Raw genomic sequence first — 22,391 nt, 5'->3', positions numbered from 1 at the left:
CCGCGGCAGGGGGCGGGGCCGCCGGTGCGCGTGCCCGCGGGAGCGCGCAGCGGGGCGCGCGTGCGGGCCCTGCACTCGGGGGCGTGAGGCGGTGCTGCGTGTGGAGGGCTGTGGGGCGCTCTGGTAACCCGTCGGGTGCCTACAGCTGAGAGCGCCAGCAGGTCTGAAGATAAGCACGCACGCACATAAATACCCGGTGTCATCCTGCGTCCGTGCTGCTCTGCCTTCCTGCCCTGCTCAGTGTCTGCTGCGGCTCGCAGCGTTACACACCCGTGTGAGGGGAACACGCGGAGCTAATCGGGCTCTCGTCACAAATTCAAGCAGTCATAAACGCAACCCCTGCTTCTTTCTGGTCTCCGTATTATTACTCCTTTCTGCAGTCAGATACAGTTTAGATTTTTTTTGTACGTCTGTATAAAGGACATACATCTGCGTATTTCATGTTTATAAATGTAGGTATGCGTGCGTGTGCTTGCATGCATGCATGTGTATGTAGATATGTATTGGCACGTGTCAGAAAACAAATTGAGGGAGGTGTACTGCTCCTTTTCTAGCATGCACGATGCTCTTTTTTGGAGCACTGTATCACGTAGTCTTGGGAGGTAACATTTACAACACAGAGAAGCTGAGGACCTAAATTCAGCTCATGTAGCATGCAACAGATGAATCACTTTATCATTTCATTTCCATTTCTTTTTCTGTAAAGCCTGGATGGTGACCTTTAGCTATCTGTATTCTGAACGTTGGAATCCTGTAGGTACAGAAACTCCCTAAGGTTTAATTTTTTTCCTTTTTTTTTTTTTAATAATTATTTTGTTTGCTTGCTTGTTTGTTTTGTTGGAGTTATGTAAGTTCTGTTCCTGAACAAATTGCTTGCATTTTGAAGATGTTTTCATTAGGCACTGCCTCATGTTACTGGTGGGCGGACCCTAGATCGACGGGAACCAGCGCAGTCTGTACTTGTTCTGTAGCTCGCTGCAAAAACAACTTGAGGCGACGCTGTGCTGGTTCAGCCGGGCCGGTCGGGGATTCTCTTGCTGCAGCGTGAGTCAGCAGAGCAATGCCTGCCTGTCTCAGTCTCCACGGCTGCTTCAGCCTGTCTAATACCAGCTAACATCAGCAAACACAGTATAACACCTTCTGCTGCCTAATGATCAATGAACTGGACTGGCATTTGCACCATTTGGGTTCTGTTCCTGCCAGTGCCGCACACTTGCTGTCTGAATTGTCTGATCCCACTGAGCCTCGGTGTTCATCTGTGAGATGTCGATAAGGATGTGTTTTCACACTGTTGCATTACTTTGTCCGTTTTTATATTTGGACAGTACGTCCTTGTTTTACTGTTTGAATTTCCTTATATAGTCACATCTTCTCTTGGGGTCTGTTAGTTGATAACTTGGGAAAATTAAGGAATATTAGCAAAGAAGAATGGGTGAAAGTGAAGGAGAAACTGTTTTGAGAGCTAAGATTATAAAACAAGAGTAAGGGAAGGAAAAAAAATATCTATATTTTTCCTTCAGTGGTCTTATAAACCAGCGTTTTGGAAACTACTGACTCAAATGTGCCTTTGTGTATGTTTAAAATGTAACTGTACTTAAGAGAAGCAAGCAATTACAAATATCATTAATGCTGATCTGAGACTATAACTTCAAGTATAAAGGGACTCTCCCAGAAATGCTGTCTTTGTAGCTTTCGTTATCAAGCTACGCTTGTTGGTCACCTTGCATAGGGATCTAGTTGTTATTGTTTGGCTTCACGTAACCGAGTATGCCAACCTGATTTAAAGGCCCAGCATCTGCAGTGAAGGAAGTAAAGAGGCACAAAAACAGAGGAGAAGACATGGAAAGGGGACTTAACTGAGCATGGCATTCTTCACAGTGCTGATTAAATAACAAAATGGGACAAAGCCTTCGTCTTCATCTTTTGAAGCAAGCCTGAGTTACTGCATAGCCTTGTTTCTTACTCCGAGGGTGAACTGTTACTCGGGGATCTACGTGATGTTGAGAGTGGCCAGGGTATAGAGAGGAGCATGTTATGTCCCTCTCCAGCAGTGTGTTACCCCTACAGAGCTGCATGATTTTGGAAACCATTTTGATATGCCCATTACAAGCATAGTTATAACAGTATATTCTTGGTTTTTACATTTCAGAAGGCTTTTGTGAATATAGCCTAATATCAACATTTAGAGCATGGAAAAAAAATGGTGAATTAAAAATGCACATTATTATACATATTTTTTTTTGATCAGTGGCCTTGGTTATAGACCAATCAATTTTATCTGGATCTAAAATACGGAATTTGTCCAGGAAATGTCATCAAATTCTACAAGCAGTAATGACAGCGGCCTCGGGTGGGGCTTTTGCATGGAAACAAGCTAGTATGGAGTGTAAGAACTTACAATTTCAGGAGTAGAATGGAGGTGCAGCTTCAAAGCCTCAGGCAAACGTCTTTAGGGAACAATAGGTTTTTAGACTTATTTGTTGGGCTGCACAGATGTTCCAGGATTCCTTGTCGCATACAAATTTTAAGATTTGAAACCTATTCTCAGGCAGCTTTTAGATGAATTCAAACATTGCTGAATTTCAGAGATTCATGCTGCAGAATAATTTGATGGCACATTAATAACTTGGCAGCAGATGGGAGTGGGAGACAAGAGCTTCAAATCATGGTTCTGAACTCAGCAAGGCTTTTTAAGCTTGGGACTTGAAGTGGGATTGAAAGCTGTAGCTCTATCTGTCTGTGGTTACTATTAACCACGCTTCTCTCTCTCTCTCTGACCTGGGACATGATGAATATTTCCACACAATAGTTTTGTCAGAGCCAATTAATTTTGTAGTTTGAAAATGGCATTTTCCATTTTAAAAATGTTGTGTTGAAGAGGTCTTGACCAGCTCTACCCCTGAAATATCCAGCAATTTTCAGAGCAAACCAAGCTGAAAATATAAGAACAACTTAAGATATGTTTCATTGTTGTATGTTTTCAATGCTACTGGAAATGGAAAGCTAGTTGTGAAAATTCACTTACCTATCTGGGGAACAATGTTTTTATTGCCATGAGGTCAGCCCTGTGACACACCACTGAGAATAACTGTTGAGCACTGTGAAACTAATCTTTTGCTGATGCTCAGGCCTGGATCTTGCAGTTGGACTGAAAGAAATGCTCTTCCCCAGGATTCAGAGAGAGCATGGTGCTTATTTCCAGCTGTTTGTGCTGGTGCCAACATAGCAGACTCTTAACATAACGTGACACACGTTGACTATGATACTGGGGTGTGGCTGCTCAGTACTGACTGAGATGCTAATGGCTGTTTTGGCACAGTCGCCTAAAGAAGTTCGCTAATAGTAAGTTTGTTTCCCAGTTTTCATACGTGTTCTGGTCTTAGAATTCTGTTCCTTTTAGGAATTAACTTGCCTGCTAATTCAGATTTAGGGTACATCAAGTTGGGAAACATCGCTGTAACGTATCATGGGTGTCCTTATGTTCTTGGTGGTACGGATGAATCAAGTTTGTTTAAAAAACAAACACACGCGCATACAAAGCAGATTAAAAAGGGGTGATATACTTCCTTGAATCACTGATGTAGCAACAGGAACATCTTACAAGTCTGATGATCTCAGGTCATTTAAATGCGTAGAGAGCTAGTCAGAGAGTGAGTGACAGAAAAAGATCTCGGAAAAAGATAGTTGGCTTAGCCTGCTCTGCTTAAAGGAACTGCGACAACATGTCATGCATAAATGCCAATTTAGGCAATTGGGGTGTAGCTGAACAGCTGCTTCTACTACAGGTGTAGATTTGTTCCCTTCTTATTCTTGTTGTATGTTTTGTGGAGATGTTGGAATCTGCTCGGTTTTGCTTGTGTCTTGTTTACAAAGAAAAGACATAAAAAACATATAAAGGCTGTTTTTAATGTTTGTGAGTGCTTCAGTGTGATTTTGACTATAATGTGAAAGAACAGAAGCATGTCAATGTAGTATGCATTCTTTTTATTATTTTTTTAGGGTCTTTTTAAGCTGAATTTTTAAAGGCAGCCAATATTCTATTTTAAATGGGTTCAAGCTTGGGTTCAAAATGAAGGAGTTTTGGTCTAATCCTAGCTATTTTGTCCTTCACTTGCATATTCATGCTTGCTGCGACACCAGCTATTCCAAGAATGTGCCACTGTGCAGAAAGCGAAAATCAATTATGCCAAGAAAGGAGCATGTACATACATCAGCAATTTGGTGCCCAGGGGAAGAAAAAATCTGCATGTGTGCTGATGTCAATCTTCTTGATATGGTATTTTTGTAAATGCACGTGGGTTGCTATTTTTTTAAACCATCTCAACAAAAAAGAAGTTTATTTTTAGTGCTATAGGCTTTGGGGTATCACAATTAGCAAATCAAAACTGCCAATCTGAGAAGTCAGCCCTCTGTTTGCTTTAGCAGAACCTATAACAGCAACATTGTTAGCATTCCCACAGGTATTTTGGAAGATTTATTAAGGTCAGTGAGATGATCATTTTTTATTTTTTTTTCCTGTTTTCAGTCTCTTTGGTTTTACAAATCTGATTTTACAGCTGATGGTGCGAATGCTGGGTGGATGAGCTCACTTGCAGTAATTTGTTTGTATATCGGTACTGCTGCAAGCAAATTTCTGTTGGACACGTAATGTATCTCTTACCTGAATTACCGCTAGTAATTCAGTTCCTGTGCACATCTATTGCTTGGATTCTTTTTGCTGATACCAATAAGACGTTCAGCAACAATTATTAGGGAAGTTTTAGAGTGGCCTAAACTCTACTCAGTGTACAGGCAGTTAACAGCTGTTGGTTTAATTCTGATGACTTTATTTGGGATAGAACCAAACTAGGAACCTCAAGATATGCGTATTAATATCTTAAGTAAAAGGTAAGGAGAAACACTGAGAAAATAAATATGGATTGATTTTAGAAACTTGTCACCAAAATACTAAGCATTCAAAAATGGATTTATTTTTAAAAAAACATTTTGATGAACAACGGGAGCTGACAAACAGATGGATGAGTCCCCAAGCCTGCTGAGAAATGTGTGTGTAGATGGACTGGCTACAGTATGTTTCAGTATAGTTTGAGGCACATGGGAAGGACGTGTCCTATTTTATCACAAGCATAGTGAATAAACAAATGTATATTGAGTTGATGCTGAGTAGTACAGAATATACAATATTGTCTCTTCTACAAGTGAGTTTAGCCTTTTTATTTATCATGGGATGCAGCCTCAGACTATCCCAAAATAAACTTCAAACATGGAACCCTGAAACATGATGGCCCTTTGTGGTCAGTTTTTGCACTGGATAAAACTGAGGACTGAACTGCTGGTGAACACCCCCTTACTATCTATGCATAAATGTTGAAAGTAAAACAGAAACAAACTATATATTTTTCTTTCATGAGTGAAATTAACTGAACAATTACTTAGTCTTCTGTTTTGCTAAAGGAGCTTGACATGAATTGGTCCAAGAATTAATATGACTGAGCTGCTGTGCCCAACCCTTTATGACAATGTCTGCATAAGAGAATAAATGTATGTGAACTACAAATAAAAGAGATTTATTCTCTCCCCGGAACTCACATTTTCCCTGTGCTCTGTATTGACCAGGTCACAAATCACATAACTGACAACAAATAAACAATGTGCGCCTTGAACTTTTTGGCTTTACCATTCGGGACTGGCAGTCATCCAAAAGTTAGCTATTACACAGGCTACCTAGTTACAGTAGTCTCCATATTCATAGGTTGTCTTTTTTGGTGAGGTGGAACACTTAGTTATTTCACTGTCAGTAGGATAATAATTTATCAAACTTGTTTCCCTTTCCTTTGCCTTTTCAAATTCATTGCACCAACACTAAAGACCTTTTGGGGAACTTCATTTTTTTTTTTTTATTTGAATGTTATAATTTATATTCTTCCCTCTTATTTCCCCCCTCACCAGAATAAGGAGGATTGGATAGTATAAAACAAATCGAGTAAATTCAGGATCCCTGTATGTTCTCTGGTGTGCCCGAGACTGAACCTTACTGCTGCTGTTTGCCTCGCTCCAGTGGTGAGAAACAGATGTCACTTAGCTAGCGACTTCAGAGGGGATTCCCCAGGCATGAACATGTGGGAAACATAAAGCTGATGTCGTTTCCCCGGAGGAAGCTTGTTCTTTCTTGTGCTCACTGGTGTTCCTCATCAGACAAAATTCTTGGTGTGTAAAGCCTGTACATGGCATGAGCAGAGCCTGTTTTACTCCTAGCTGTCTCCTAGCTCAGGTTTGGGGATTTTTTTAAACTTATCTGGACATTTGCTTTTTTAAATACTGTCATTTCGGTGGGGATGACAAATCTCCCTGAAATAAACAGTCATATCAGAGTCAGGAACTTGAGTTTGCATCTGTAATCTCTGTACAGTTCACAGCACACTCCCGTGATTGATGCAGCTTTCCTGACTACCTTTTTTCTCCAGAGCTAGACAAGCCAGAAATGGGTCCAGATCGTGGATGTGTCTGGGGAGACAAGCTATAGAGAGAGATAGGCTGGGCTTGTGAAATGGGTAGCCATCTTTAAGAAATGGCTGCAATGCAAATAAATTTCATGAAGAATCATGAAGTGGTGTTTGGAAGAGTGGCCTCCACTAGTTTGGGAAAATATAGTTATCATCTCTGTTATTTAGTTCTCTCTCTGTAACCTTTCAAAACAAATTGACATCACTATACATGCAAAATATGAAATGTTATGTAAAACTCATGCTCATACAATCATGCACATTGCATGATAATAATAATAATAATAAACATAGCCAAAAGTAAGTTTTAAATTACTTTGGATAGCAAGAATGGAAGGGATTTTTTTCCATTCCTTCCCTTGTGCTGGTTTGTCTTCTGAACTGGTACATGGTTGCTTACTGTCTGAGTGAGACTTGAGCTGGTGGCATAAAAGTAAAAGCTTTGTATGCTTTTCTGTGCTATTGCAGATTTCCTGGACAGCCTTAATTTTCATAGTGGTAAGGGAATTTTGATCAGACAGTACTCTTACATTTCTGTCAGATCTATATGCAGGAAACTGATGTCCAGATGCCTTGCGTTCAAATGTAGCTATTTAAAAATAATGACTTAACTGTGTTGCAGTAGTGATTTATAACACTGAAAATCAGATTATTTTTCCTTGTGTAGGAGAATAATTCCTTATAAGCATTTCCTAGTTTGCTCTGTTCTCACTAGCTTCTCCCACAGGATATGTGCACGGCAAAGATGAGCTAGAAATTCTAAACTGACAAGCCATCCCGCTGGGAGTTAGTTGTGCTATAGATTTAACTGAAAGGGTATCAGGCAGCCTAATCCTGAAGTGAAAAATGCAACTTGGTTCACATGAAGTGTTGCAAATGCATTAAGTTACTTGAATAGTGATCTTTTCAAATTCATGAATGAAATCTAGCCTAAATCTTAATCAGTGAGATGCAGAAACACTTTGTGTTCAACCTAAGTTTTTTATAGACACGAACTCCACTTAACTGGAGACGCTATATTCCCTTTTATGTTTTTCTAAGAATGGTTATGAGCATAATATAGAACATTGTAGGCAAATTATTCCTGTGATTACACACCAGTCTGTTTCACATCACTGAGATATGTAGGCTGTACAATTCCTTGTTGTATTCTACTTTGTGCAAGACAAGCCCAGAAAGGAGATAAATGGCATTGTGCTTACTTCCGTGCTGCTTATTGGATCTGCTGTGTTTCATCGGCATAAAAATTGGGTGATGCAGGAGGAATTGCTGCATGCTCCTGTTAGAGGGGTAGGCATTTGACATCATCTACCATCTACTCCTGGTGATGTAAAGGAGGGTTTGCTCAAGTAGAACAGTTTGGTTCTGGGAAATGGAATTGAAATTTTAAGACAAAAGAGGAAAAACACTCTGTACACTAATGGTTTGTATTGGTAGTTATTTTCCAAAGTAAATGAAAGCCTAGAATTGCCCTAGCATTACATGCTATTTGTGGAAAATATTTCATACTAGCTGGTACATTAACTAACTTTTGTAAGATGTACTACAAATTTGTTTGTTGAAATATGTTCTTTGTTGTTTTGTAATCCCCAGTGAGTGTGTTGACTGATACAATTTTTATTGTTGCTAAAGCTTGTTTACTGCTAATAAAACCTAGTGAATGTGGAATTGTTTTATACAATGACTTCATTTTTATGGTTTGCAAAACACTAGCAAACTTAAACTGAAGTCAGTGAAGGAAAGCAACACAGGATGTCAGCAAGGGCATCTGTAAATAACGGTACAGATAACTTTATACGTAAAACAAAGAAAAATAATCTCTTGCCTGTTGTCAGATACCCTTGTCAAAGATGTGTGGTCCTTATTGCTGACCATGCTCAAGTGGTAACCATTGCCTTACCAGAAAGGCTTCCTTCCAATTACTCAAAAAGAACATGAGGATGTGGGGTAATGAGTAGAAAACCAGGTTTCTTAGAATGCAAAACCAAAGAAGTACCTATATTTATCTTCTCATTCTACAGCCTGCACTCTCGTGATCATCTTCTGAGGTTCAATCTTTTTCACAAAGTCCACAAAGTAGAATTGCTATAATAGAAGGCGATGTTGGAATACCTACTGGACATCTATCTGGTACATAATGTAGACATCCAAGCGAGAACAGCTTATCTATCTAGAAGCTTTTCTACCTGGAAGTAGTTTATTCCTTACTTAAAATACTAGATTTTTAGGAAATCACTAAGTTTGCTGAAAGTAATGGAAAGAGACTGCTTAGCACCCTTTGAGGATCTGTCTCAGTGTATTGCAGTACTGGCTAAGGAACCTCTCAGGATACACCTTCTGACCAGGAAACAACTTCTAGCCTGCAGCGGCAAATGATAATAGGTCTGACTTGGTTATTTCTTCTGAAAAGCCACATAAAGAAGTTAGAGGAGGTTTCACTGGAAAGTTAGGCTTCCAGTTCTACTCTGAAAACATCAGAAGTGCATTTGAAAGCAATTTATAACCTGTCACAAAACTCTGTTTTGACATATGTTTTGTTAATTGAACTTCTGAGGATGTGCAATTCCAAACAGCTCTGTCTAAGGCAGCAGTGCTGCTTACCTATTTCACATATTCACCTATTTCACATATTCACAGGTAAGCTAAACTTTCATCTTTGTTCTACTCAGCATAGCTGTTTCCACTAAAACCTAATACATTATTCATAACTGCTTCTAATTTTGGCATAACTTTGAACTGGAGATAATTGGAATGTCTCCAATTGTCTCATACGTTCACACATCAAAGAGCGCGAAGTCGGCAAACAGCATTGTTCTTGCAGTGTATGTATGCGTGTGTTTTAAAGCATGAGGAGGTGCTTTTTTTGCTAGTGATGTTGGGACATTCCCGGTTCTTTCAAAAATAAATGACTTTTAAAAAATCACAATGATCTCATTGGAGTGGTGACCTAGGTTATCGTGTCCAATGCTGCATATCTGGGTCTTGGTCCAAAACTCCTTGTAGGCAACAGAACTAATTTAAGCAGGTTTTAGGTAAAGCCCCAAGTCAAGGTAGGTCATGAGAGTTATCTAATCACTCCTTTCCCTTTGGTGCTGCGAGACTGTTAGCAGGAATCATCAACACCTCCACGTATCTGTTATTTGTTTTTCTGCTGCATGCACCTGTTTCCTCCTTGCCTCTCTAAGCTCAGCCCAAATTCAGGTGGACTGGTGAGGAGCGCAGCGAGAATTGGAAGATATTTGCTTTTCAAGCTGCGGGATTTGCTGAGTGATTTGCTTGGTAGGAAGCAGAGTGTGAGGTCCTGCTTTGCCCAATTAGCCTTTGATGGGCAGAAAGTTTATGGCTTGAAATAGCACTTGTTGCCCAAGAAGCTGAGAAAGTAATCAGATGCATGGGTTCTCCTGCAGGCATGGGAGATAAACGAGCATCTGAAACTTTGGGGAGAGCAGGGCTTAGACCTGGGATAAGGATGGCTGCTTGAACTGCTTTGTGTTGTGCTTGGTTTGATTTTGATCACATCAAATGAAGGAAACTTGCAGAGGCTCAAGAACATTGTGTGCCTAATTCCTGTTTGATGTTTTCTAAATATTTTATAAGTACAATTGTTAAAACCTGACTCATTTATATGCTTCATACAACCTCACAAATGTTACAGCGCACCGTTGTCCTGCAAGGTAGTGGCAGTTACGAGCAGCCTCTCACTAGCATCTGCCTCCTAACATTTGCAATGTATGAAATGTTGAGAACTGGTTTGGGGGGATTATCATATTAAGCGCTCAAGTGCTCTACTGTATAATTAGTAATAACCCATATCATTATTTTCTACAATCATAAGTCACTATTTTCATCACTGAGGTAAATGGCCTCATCTTTTTTCATTACAATTTTTCCTTATAAACCATTTCTCTTAGTGATGACATGCTCAACTCTTAAAATCAGATTCTGTATGTATTTTGTTTTAAATGTGGACACAAACCGTCTCATTAATGTGCCTAGAAAAATAAAATTAAAAAAAAAAAACAGATTTTGCTCATATTTTGTTACTCCCTAGATAATACTGTCTGCCAATGTGACTTAATATTCTACACACCTAGGACCTCCACCAAACTGAGATCATAGCACTCCAGACATCACAGCACTGAACCCCAAGTCAACACACACAGATAGTGCTTAGATTTATCTTGAACTTCCCATTCAGTTTCCCACCAAGATCTCTGCTCAGTTTAGAAAGTAATCAACAAAGTGATTGCAGACTGCAAGGGGCTGATATATCCTCCTTGGCAGCTGATAAAAGCTAGCAAAATGCTGTTTAAACTGAATTCACACATCTATAGACACCAGTAGCATTAGCAGATATAACTGAAAATTTAATCCCTTGCTTTATAAATGTACCACAGCTCTTCTCTGCACCTTTCATTTTTTTTCTTATTGTTGATAAATAAATAATAGAAAATGTTTTTTTTTTTTTTTTTCTTCTTCCTTCCTTTACCAAGAATGGTTTTTACCATACCTTTTGGGCAGTAATTGCTTAAAAGTCACCTACTTGTTTTTAGAAAATAGTTATTAATTAGCTAGGTTTACTTATTCCTATGTAGTACTTTGGTTTCTCATTTTGAGTCAAATGAGATCTTTTGCAATTGATTTTTGGAGCACTGAAGTGGTTAAAATGGAAAGGGAGGGATGTTTAATTATGCTCAACTGTTCTCAAGTATGCTTTTGAAAGTGGTAGCTTTAGTTTTTCTGTGACACTGTTTTAATTCGTGTAAATTATGTGTCATCTTGGGTTCTATCAGACTTTGAGCTCAATCCTATATACACAAGCATCTGTAGGGCCACAGAGCTCCAGCAGTTAACAGTTCAGCTTTTCTTTGAGAGCTGTGTCTGAGAAGACTCTAACTTAGTGCACTGTTGTGTGCTAGCTGGGGAGCCGATGAGGTAAATCCATGCTGGTTTTATAAATGCAAATAAAATTGTATCCTCAGTTGGGTTTGCGAACTCTGGTCTGAGATGTGGTTTGGAATGTCACAGTAGGTTAAAATAATGTACAGTTTGTCTCTGGGGAGGACAATAACCATTCCCAGAAGTTCCCGTTATGGATTGGTCCAAATACTGAAATAGCTGAAGACTTTGGGCTTCAACAGATTTGGCTACAAGTGAGTGAGTTCAAAGCATTTTCTGTAGCTATATTGCTTTTGAAAGATTTGAATACTAAGTCAAACACTAATAACATTATACCTTGTAAAAGCATCAATTGGGCCTTTAAAATTGAATACTTTACACTTTGCGTCACAAAGGAAGTACTGGAAGTACTTGCACTGCTGGTATAGTCATTATAATGACATTTCATATTATTTTTAATTTAGGCTCTTTTATGCCTTAAATATCTTAAAATCCATTGAGGCAATTATGCCCAAATTGTTTGAATATGTGACTTAAGATTCTGTCCTTCTAAAGTACACATCAGTGCTTAAACACGTTGCTCTGTTGCAGCTCACTTACAAGCAAGTAAATATCATGGACACATGCAACAGGTGTGAATTTATTTCAAGTGTTTTTTGTAATTTTTTAATATAAAATTGTAACCTTTAACAGAAACAGCTATCTGGCATTACAATCCTGAGAACTGCGGTAGCTACTAATCTGTTCACATTCCTCATTGCTTTGAGGAGCATTCCTGTATATTTATGGCAAATGTCCCAGCACCATCTTTCATATCCTTTTTAGTGATAATGTGTGTTCAGCTTTCAGCTGCAGAGGACTAAAAGAGCATTTCAAGCCCACACAAAGTCTGATGAGAGCTCACGGCTGTGCACAAGTCAGAACAGCAAGCTGCATGTTCCCTCTTGCAGCAGTGAAGATGATCAGGATTTTATTTATATATGTATATATTTAAACATTACTCAAATAGCTTATATCAACTAGGCAAAATCTGAAAATCAGCATTTTTCTCTTTTTAAGTTCAGTGCTAGCAGAATAACTGATTTGATAAAACTATGAGAAAGTAGGAGGCTGAGGGTGGATCGAAGATGCAGAGAAGTTTTCAGTGAACAGCAAGTAAAAAGTCAGCCTGGGCAAGGCATCACTTACCTTGTCAGTTTTTAACCTTCCCCCAGAGGCCCGTCCTGCAAATCCTTTCAAGTCCCATGTCCAGCTACCAGCGCTTTTGCTACCCGTCTTTTCCTTCCCCTCCTCTGGCCATCGCCCCCCCTTCCCCCAGCTCCTCATTAAAAGGAAAGCTTCCAGGAGCTCTCGAGCAGCAGGCTCACGCTTTCAATCAAAGGAGATTGCTGAATAGCCCTCCACTCGCAGAGAGCTCAGTGGATCCAGACTCAGGGCCCCTTCATTAATGAGAAAGGAGTCTGTCCACCTTCTGAAACCTTTCAGCGGTCCCTGAGGCTGCCTCAACCACACAACTTGCATTTCTCATAAATTTCCCCCCTGTGGCCACAGTTCCGTTTCTCTCTTTCTCTCCTTCATCTCTTGAAAATCAAACGCTCAAAGGTAATTTCCCTGCTCTTGCGCAAGTAGATCCCAAGGTTTCTGATCTTTATTTGCTCATTAGGAGGTGCCACTTCAGGTTAATTCCCTCCTGTCCCTGGCCCCCAGACCCTTGGTTACAGTGAAAGCTCTTAGGGTAAATTAGTTGGGCTTAGAATTACAGACAAGGAAAATGAATGTTTGCGTCAGGCTCGTCAGGCGTGTGCACAGCACAGGTCCAAGCGCTTGTTTTGGCTCTCAGGCTCAGTGGTTTCCGCCCGGTCTTTTCACTCAAACCTCTTGTTTCAGTCCACACCCAAGGAGTTTTGTTTTGAGTTTTTAGGGGTTAGAATGAACCCTGAAAAATGAAATGCAAAGCTCCAAACGGAAGAGCTGCTGTTGTCTCTTTTGGTCCAAGCTATTTTGCCACCTAAAAATCATCCTTAGCTCCTGAAACTTTGCCCTGGTTTGGTAAATACCTCATTAGCCTAACATGTTTCAACTTAAATGAATCACGATACCTGCTTGGTTTGGGGGGATTTATTAGCTGATTTTTCCCCCCCACTAATTCTTAATCATAAATATTAATCTGACCTCAGCACCCCACCACATCAGCAATTATATATATTGTCACGTGTTGTCAGAAATGGAAACGCAGTCTTTGTCAGGATTTCAAAACATATACGTATATTTTTACTATGACTGTGTCTAAACTATGTCTGTAATGTTAAAGGAACTGTTACTGTCAATGAGAGGACAAATCGGTGAGGAAAGGCATCATGTGTAACTTCTGTTGGCTGGGTCCCAAGATGCAAGGAGCAAGTACCCAGCTGTTATTCGGTGGATGATCTCATAAATAATACCTTAGCCTGGGGACCAGAGTTTTGTTAGCGCTGCTGTTATGGTCACATGCAAATGTAAATGACTTTGCTTGCAACAAGTATGCAGGAAGATGCTTTGTATGTGGGAATGTGAATTGATGAGGAACGCGTGCTCTATAGACTGGGTGTAGCTGACTATCAACTTAGGTTTTGATAGTGCCTTGACATCAGACAATTTAGTTCTTATAATATGCAAGCAGCTATGGTGAATGGCCAAATTCAGGCTTCTGTTGGTCTTTAGACCCATCCCACTCCAAGTTAACTTTTTCTGGTGTTATAGTGAATAACTTTCCATTTGTTTCCCTGGTGGAGTGAGGAGGAAAAAGTCATAATACGTAAGAAAGAGGAAATAATATTTTGATTGTTGAGCTGTATTTGTTATTTTATGTTAATAGTACGTACACCTTGAGGACAGAGTAACTGAAAGTGAAAATCTTAGTACCTAGAATTCTTGAATTAAAAACAGATAACTTGTCAAAACAAGCTGCATGCAGTGAATATTTCCCTGGTAGAAAAGAACATCTAGAGGGTGTGCATCTGAGCTTCTGCGCCTGTGGTGTTAATTCCTGTGGGTGCTGACTGCTTGCTAATTTAAATAGCTCTTGTGAGTGCTCACAACCAGGGTTTGAGTTGCTTGCAGGACCTTTCTCTGCCTGGTATTTGTGTAAAAGAATGCCCTTTCACTCCCTGCCGTCCTTTCAAACCGAAGGAGTGAGCTGCGGCCTGCCGCTGCCGCCGCCTGCCTCCCTGGGGACTGTGTGCCCCTCAGCCGCCCGGCCTCGCTCTCCGCCTATACGCTGCCCTTTGCAAAACACGATGCATAAAACTCCTCTCTTGGCACTGCCAGCACATTGAAATAGACTTGCTGTTCCCCTGTACTCCAAGCAAGGTGCTGAGGCCGCGAGTGCCCACCCCTGGCTGGCATCACTGTGGCAGCCGGCAGCCCCAGCCTGGTGTGTGGGCAGAGCCAGCAGGGACAGCGCACGGGGTGGAAGGAGAGCATGGGTGGCCCTGGCCTTTGACCCGCTGCCTCTTGCTTCCCAAACCCCAGCTTTCATCCCAGCATTCATCAACCATTTTGCAGTCTGTCTTTGCTTCCTGCCTCTGAAAGTGCAGAGGTTTTTCAGGCCCTGACAGTGCAGTGTTGTGCTTTTCTCAGGGTTTTTCCAGTTATCTCGCCATGAAGAACAAAACTCCTAGGCACAGCCGAAGCTCCTTATGGTAACTAAAACAGCACTGGTGTGTCTCAAGGATCCCTGACCCCCAGCGGTTCACAGAAGTGTGGTTAAAACTTGTTCTCCTATTTCAGTTTTCTAAGGGAAAAGGGTTCAGGCTCTTTTAAATTCTGTCCAGTAGAAACTGAACTAAATGTTACTGTTATCTCTATTCTATATTCTCACTCTTTTAGAATTGATTAAAACTCTTTTACTGCCATGTGGGCTGCTCTGGATTTTCAGGTTATCCTTTGAATTATATATGGGTGTGTTGGATCAGTTACCTGCTTGCTTTTTTATTACTCCTAAATTTGAGAAAAGGCTAACAGGGATCTTCAGGGGGGAAAGGCCTGTGTTTATTCACAGGAACAGCTCTGCAAGGTGTCGTACTGCCATACAGGAGGGTCCTTGCTTAACCCAATCTAAAACTTGGGCTCTGCCAGCCTTTGCCTTCTGTTCTGCTGCTGCAGAGGTCAACGAGTCAGGGGTCAGGGCATTCGCCAGTGACCGTGGTGCTGAACAGAGCCGCTAAGTGAGCACACAGTGAGAGCTGGGCTCACTGCTGCAGGGGCACGGGGCCACGAGTGAGGCCAGGCCTGGAGGCCGCAGGACCCTCACGTCCTGGGGTGCGCCTGCTTGTGGCCTCTGTTGCCTTCCCCTCTGCTGGCCTCAGCTCCCTGAGAACAGACGTGGTCGTCAGGTTGTTGCTGCGTGCTGAGGAAGTACCAAGTGGCTAGGGCAAGCTCTGATACCCAGAAAGTCTCTGAGATGTTATCTTTGTCCAGCAGTAATTGAAGCTCTAAGTCCTGCCCTCGGCCTGCTGACAAGTCGCCCTTCCCTTCACTGCAAACCGCCCCTTAAGAAAGGAGCTGCGAGCGGCTTTCACAGTGCGGTTCTGAGTCACGATGCTGGAAGATGCCAAGCAGATGCAATGCCTGTCAATTTGCCATGACTGATTACCCAAGAGGTCTGCCTCGTGCAGATTCTCCACTTCTTTCATATGCTCGAGGACTGCCCAACTTCTTTGTTTACTTTATACTGTCTCATCCGCAATTAAAATGCGAGGATTCTGTTTTTGTAGAGATTTATCTAAATTAAGAGATCATTATTTATTTGTTTAGGCTGCACAAATCAAATTTGATGTTCTCATTCAAAGCAGAGACTCTTTTCTTCTGGGTGTCATTAGTCTACAGAAAAAGCCATTGCACTCTAATATAATTCCTGAACCATTAATTATGCTATTGTTTTGCAGGAGGCAAAGTTTTAGTTGCTTCTAGTCTGTTCTTTAAACATCAGCTATTTATTTACTGTGCATCCTTACGCTTCCCTGAAGGCCTTCAGGATGAAACGTGTGAGGCTGCTGCTTCCCTGTCCCAACTGCCCCCTCCCTGCAAGCAGCACGGACTTGCTCTTCTCATTGCAAATAAATATCAAAGTGATCCGTACGTGTTACTCAGCACTATCTCTGCAGGCATCGTCAGCACATGAGATAAATAATGCTATCCAAGATGCATTATGGCTGTTCTTCCAGATTATTCTCAAAAAATCCAGTTTGGCTAAAATGATTGTACGTGTTACCGAGAGACTTGCGTTACAAGGTTAAAGCTTCAGTTGCTCTGCACTATAAGGCCATCTGTGTCTTGCATAAAAAATGAGCGGCATTCATTCCCGTTATTGCTTGGTGGCAGGAACAGTAATGGGATGCCCGTTGTTGATGATGAGCATGTAGTCTCTGAAAGCAAATTAAATTTTGGCCAGACTATTCCTAGCATGTGTTTTCCTAACTTTTTGCCCTTTGGTGGCTAAATCGTATTGGGTTTGTGTTTTGTGAATTGTTTTTATTACATTTTAAGGCCTGTTTCTCATTTTAAAAAGAATTAAAACTTGTATCAGAAAATCAGATTTATTTTCAGCATTTCAAATCTGGTATTTTTCGCTGTCAGTTTCCTAACCTATTTCCTTCCTCAAGAGACTTTAAATATATGAACTTCTAAATACAGAGATGTGCACTTTTTCTTCTCTTCTCCTGTTTCTTTTCTTTTCAAGGGATTTTTTTTAGTGCCCGTGAGGCTGGAACTCTGGAGATTTCAAGCCTCTTTCATCCTCCAAAGTGTAAGCACTTTCAAAGAAGTGGGTTCCTGCACACTTCTTTTCATGTGCTCTGCTGTACTCTTTAAGCTTGACTTGCAAGCTCTCTCTGCAGGTGAGAAGGGAGCGTGGGCCAGGGACATGTTTACACCTTGGACTGTGTGCAGCAGAAATGGTCACTGGGGAGAGGAGGGCACCCCACACAAGCGAGCTGCTTGTAGTCCAGAAGAATGACATTGCTTTTTGCATCTCCACCCTCTTTTTCTGGCTTCCTTCTGAAGTATGCTAGTAGCAAATTGATGCAGCGGAGTGCCAGCTGAGTTGTAGGGTGCCTTAGCTTTCTGTTATTGTAGTGGAAAGCCCCGTTAGAAACTGTCAAACAGAACCAACTACGTCAAGTCCATTTCTGGTGTAGTCTGTGATCTACAAACCCAAACTGCAAAAGCCATCAGTCTGCCTTCAACTAACATTTCTCATTCCTGGGATGCAGACCCCCAACTGGCAGGAGCAGCTCTGTCAAGGCTGAGTGCGTGGTTCCAGCCTGACCTGCCCACACAGACCAGCAGAGGGGTGGGCAAGGAGTGGGTGGGGATAGATCCTGCTCTCGTAACCAGACCCAGCGGTGGTGATGAGGGGGCCAGAGACTGATAGGGAAGGAATGGAATTAAGAATGGGACACAAGACAGCGTGTCCAGGTTAGCATGGAGAAGAGGATGAGGCAGGGAGAGGGGAACATGCTGTGAGGGGAACGGCAGGAGAGATGGATGAGCTGGGGAAGGATTGTGTGTAAGGAGCGGATGCGGAAAAGAGGATGACGAAGTAGGCCATTTAAACCTTGTCAGAACTTCTTCTCTCCACCCACACATCAGCCTGTTTCTTTCTCAGAGGAGAGAAAGGTGCTTCCCATGTCAATTTGAACGAAGAGTTTCAAGACAATGTCCTCTTAGATTGTGGATCTATTCTGCATAAAAATAAATGACTGTTTAAAACGTACAACAAAAAAAGAATGTTAAAATTATGTACTGTATCAAGGGACGGTCACTTTCCTTTTGGTCTACACTCAGAAAATTTTTGATGTATAACTTTTAAGGGGTGCGGCTGCTTTACTGCTTTTGTTTAAAAGTGAGAGCAAAGGTGTAAGTGGAACACGTTTAGTATAATTAGAGAATATTGTCTGACAATTCAGGAGAGGATCTTCCGAACGTATTTCTTTGGGACATAACCTGTACCCTTTTCAGGAAAACTCTAATTCTGGCTGAAACCACCCTGCAAAGTTTTCAGCCCTTAAAGTGGAAAAAATTGAGCCCCTATCTGTCACCAGGCAATTCTTAGAAGTTTGGTTCTTTCATATTCTTAGGGTGCAAACCATAGTTTGAGGTTGTGAAGGCTTTCACAGAATCTTAATTGAGGTCAGCACAGTAATAACAGGCAAGATTCTGCAAAGCAGTTGTTTGAGCTTCTTGAAGATTTAATATTAATTTAATATTAATATAAAAAAAATCTAGGATTTTATTAAGAAAAGTTATGCTCCTTCTTTCTGAGTGAAAAAAAAGTACGACCAGGTTAAGAACAGGGCAAAACAATTTCTTGGACTTAATTTTGAAGAAAGTTTAACAGTTTTGAAAAGGATCAAAATAGCAACCTGAAACATGTACTGTCACAGGTACATTGAGATTGCAAAGTTTTATGTAGAGGAAAATCCCAGGTTTCTTTTTTTTTCTCTCCCCCCCTTCCCCCCCCCCCCCCCCATGGAAATAAAATAAATGCAGGATCTAGCTGTAACACCCTGTTATGTTAAACATAACAGTGCACAATGCTTGGTCTGCTTCATGTTGCTGCATCCTTCAGAGTGTGCGGAAGTCGCTCTGGACAGTGGTGGTCCACAGCAGGCTGTCTCTCAGCTAGTCTCAGACTCTGTTACAGAGCATGACGGGTGTACTGCAATTTCCCCGCTGCAGATAGGAATGTTTATTTTACTTACAGGGTGCCAACTGTTTAGCTGCGGTATTTTGTACAGCGGTATGAAGATCATGAGAAGGGAATGCTTGGAAGAAAGGAAAAACGAAACCATCGTGGTGCTGTCAGAGGAGTGGATGTTACATGTGGGAGGTAAAGGCGTGGGGAAAAGGGATGACATTTACTGAACTTATTGCTCAGGCTCTTTGTAGTTCAGACGTGTCTGCTGATGGTATTTATAAGGGTAGTCCCCATGTGAAAGGGAAGAAAAAATGATCTCATGCTTAAAAAGGAAAAATAAAAAATCTCTCTCTGGTATCCATGCTGTCTAAAACATGAAGCATATTTAGCAATTCAAAGTAGTCCTTTGTGCCTTCTGAACTGTCAAATCTGCCACATACAAAGGCTACATCAATGAAAGGGTGTGTGTTACATTAGAAATATTTAATGGCAGTAAGTAAAGCCTGTTGAAAACATGAGAACAGACGTAAGGGTGCTTAGCTGTGTGCTGCTGGGCTTAACTGGGTGCCGCACAGCTCAGTTGCACAATTCTCCAAGCTGAAACATCACCAGCTATGCTGTGTGCAGTGTAATATCTACAACTGAACATCCTGCAGAAGACAAATGATACGCTATAAAGCTCCACAGAGAGAGCACCTAGTGCTTTTTATTTGCTTTTTTAAAGGTTGGTGGGTAAAATGAGCGAGGCAGCACTGTTATTAATATTTACTCCAGTGAATGAAGGAAAAATATTTAATGTGTCATTCTGATGCTATTAAGCTCCCAAAAGCTAACTACTGTGAAAGGGATGCTAACATAATATTTAGTTGTCTAGTTGGGGATTAATGGATTAGGATGCATAGTTAGTAAAAATCAGCACTTGTCACACCGATGTCAGTCCCATGAGCTGTAACCATCTTGAACATCTCTGTTGTTGTAGTAGTTTTCAATTCTGTTTCCCACTCCACAGAATTTCCCTAGAGATGCGATGGGTCAGCAGCAGGCCAAAGATGGGCTTCAGACCTAATCTAATCAATATTGTGACAAATGTAACGAAAGCAGCTGTGTCACCTTGGAATCCCAGCGCATTTTATCAGCTCTGCTCTTAATGGGATGTGACAGCGAGGTTGATCTGTGCCTCCTTAGGATAGGAGAGAAGTTGTGCAAGGGCTTGTGCAAGGATGGCTTTGTCACAAAAGGGTAATCCATCTCCATTTAGATCGCAGGTAAAGGTTGAAACTAAAGGTTTCCTTACTTACGCCTCAAACATCAAATAGCTGTTTTAATAACCCTCATTTTCATGTGAACAGTTTATGTTTTTATTAATCTTTCAGCTCCTCTAACATGTCATCTGTATTAGAAGAGGTGGTAAGGTTCTGAAATTGGCTTCATGAATTAGAAAGCAGTAGTCACTGGCCTCATATGTATTCCAGGCAGAGCACTGTAACTTTGGTCCTCTGTAATGGCTCTATTTTATTGTGAATTGCCTCTTTTTGCTATCACATGCAATTAGATTACTTGTTCCACCAGTTGCTCATAAATTTAGCTGCCTGGTTTCTTCCCTTTGCTACCTTGGTCATCTTCAGTGATGCATTCTAGTGTGCAATCTCAAAATCTTGTGCTTTTCTAGTTTTGAGATGATGGCTTTGCTAAAGATTGTTTTTATGATAACCTCACTCTCTGTGCTTAGGGTTTTATATATTGTTATCAAATCTGACCATTTCTACCCCCATTTCTAATCAGCCTAGTATCTCTGCCCTGCTGGGTCTGCCGAGCCCCTTCCTATTTTGACTCATGTTGTCTGTTGTCTTTATGGTTTCTCTGTTCTTACATGTTGTCCATATACTGTGATGCTCCTGTACCAGGTTATTCTCAAGGTGTTTGGTTGCTCTGTCCCTTTGGCCTTAACTTTCCACTGCAGGATGAGGGGCAATTAGTGTTAAAATGGTCTCGTGCAGAAATCTTGTGAACTTGTAATTTCGATATCTACAGGCTTACAGATCGATTACTATCATAGCAATTACTGTTGGTCAAGAAGCTCTCATATCTTATTCTTTTCCCTTGGGGAGATGACCTTTAAAGTATCTTGTGAAAATTTACCGTTCTTCTCTACGCATTATATTTTAACATGAAAAATAATATTGCTTGCCCTTTAACTTGAGATTCAGAAACAGCTTACTCTTATTTTCAATTACTAAAGTTTTCTGTGTGAGGATTTCCATAAATTGCCTTGATGTGTAAATAGTGGAGCAAAGCTGCCTTATACTTTTTACTAATCCTGCAATTACGTTGCTGTAGAGCCTTTTTACTTTCCTTAATATGAAACTAAACCCTCCTCTCACCTACTCCTTTACACAACCAGTGCAATAAGAATTATGGACGTGACAGCTAAATCCAGCTCTTAAATCCCAGGCATAGTAGCTATTAGTATTGCTGCTCACTGTTTCTCTCTAATAAGCTATAAGCAGTCCAATATCTTATTAGTTAATTTGAAAATCGTTTCTCAAGGGATTGCATGGCTTATGTGCATCAGGTCCCTACCAATCCACTTAAAGCTTAAATTCACCGGACTGAGAAACTCCACGTGGGACTTTGCTGGCTGCAGCAGAACCATCCCCTTGTAAAGCACTAGGATAGCATTTTTGGTCTAGCAGAAGTTGCACTGCAAACACCCCCTGAAACAACATCTTCTGGGGATGGTAATTCTCACATCTGAAAATAAGAGCTCTCACTTTCTAATTGTTTTCATTTTATTGTATGAAAACCTGCTACATTTTGGTCTTAAGGAAAATATTTATTCGATTGTAGTATCTAACAGAAGGATTACTTTGTTGCTTGTTATTGCTCTTCATTTGTTTAATTAATTAACCAGAGGAAAAAGTGGGACTGAGAATGAAGTCTTTGCCCCAACATACTTAACTCTGACTTGAATATCTGAAACCTGCTGGTTGATGCTCCGGGTCTGGGATGGGTGGACCCCCAAAGGTAAATTGAAGCAACCCTGGGAGCTGAACACCCCTTGAAGTACTGCCTGGCTTCAAACCTGCCCGCCCAATTCTGACCCACCGCACTTGGTGAACGTCTGTTCACACCACTCCTGTGTCTTTTCTGGTATCCCACACTGGCAGCAAGAGGAAGAAATACTCATGTACCGCAGTAGCACGAAATATCAACCACTGTTTCCATTTTTCCACAACAGTATTGCACAAAGCCAATGCCACATAATCCTTACAGACTCCCTTCACCAAGGGTCCCTTCCGACCTGAATCATT

At 41.1% G+C, this 22,391-nt stretch overlaps 1 protein-coding gene across 4 annotated transcripts in view; it reads right to left on the bottom strand.

Annotated features, from left to right (window-relative positions):
* Window positions 1-22,391, bottom strand: part of RASGEF1A (RasGEF domain family member 1A) — a 159,678-nt gene that overhangs the window by 26,343 nt on the left and 110,944 nt on the right. Inside the window, exon 1 of one of the 4 annotated variants that reach the window (XM_050712055.1) lies at window positions 12,591-12,927. The exons of the other annotated variants lie outside the window; for them this stretch is intronic. Coding sequence (XP_050568012.1) covers window positions 12,591-12,728 — 138 coding nt within the window. The 5' untranslated portion in view covers window positions 12,729-12,927. Of the gene's footprint in view, window positions 1-12,590; window positions 12,928-22,391 lie in introns of those variants that run through there. 4 annotated transcript variants of the gene reach the window in all.

This window comes from Cygnus atratus, chromosome 7 (genome assembly GCF_013377495.2).
Source record: "Cygnus atratus isolate AKBS03 ecotype Queensland, Australia chromosome 7, CAtr_DNAZoo_HiC_assembly, whole genome shotgun sequence".
In the NCBI taxonomy this organism is placed as follows: Eukaryota; Metazoa; Chordata; class Aves; order Anseriformes; family Anatidae; genus Cygnus; species Cygnus atratus.
Note: the sequence above shows the minus strand (reverse complement) of the source record. Positions and strands in the feature narration are given on the sequence as shown.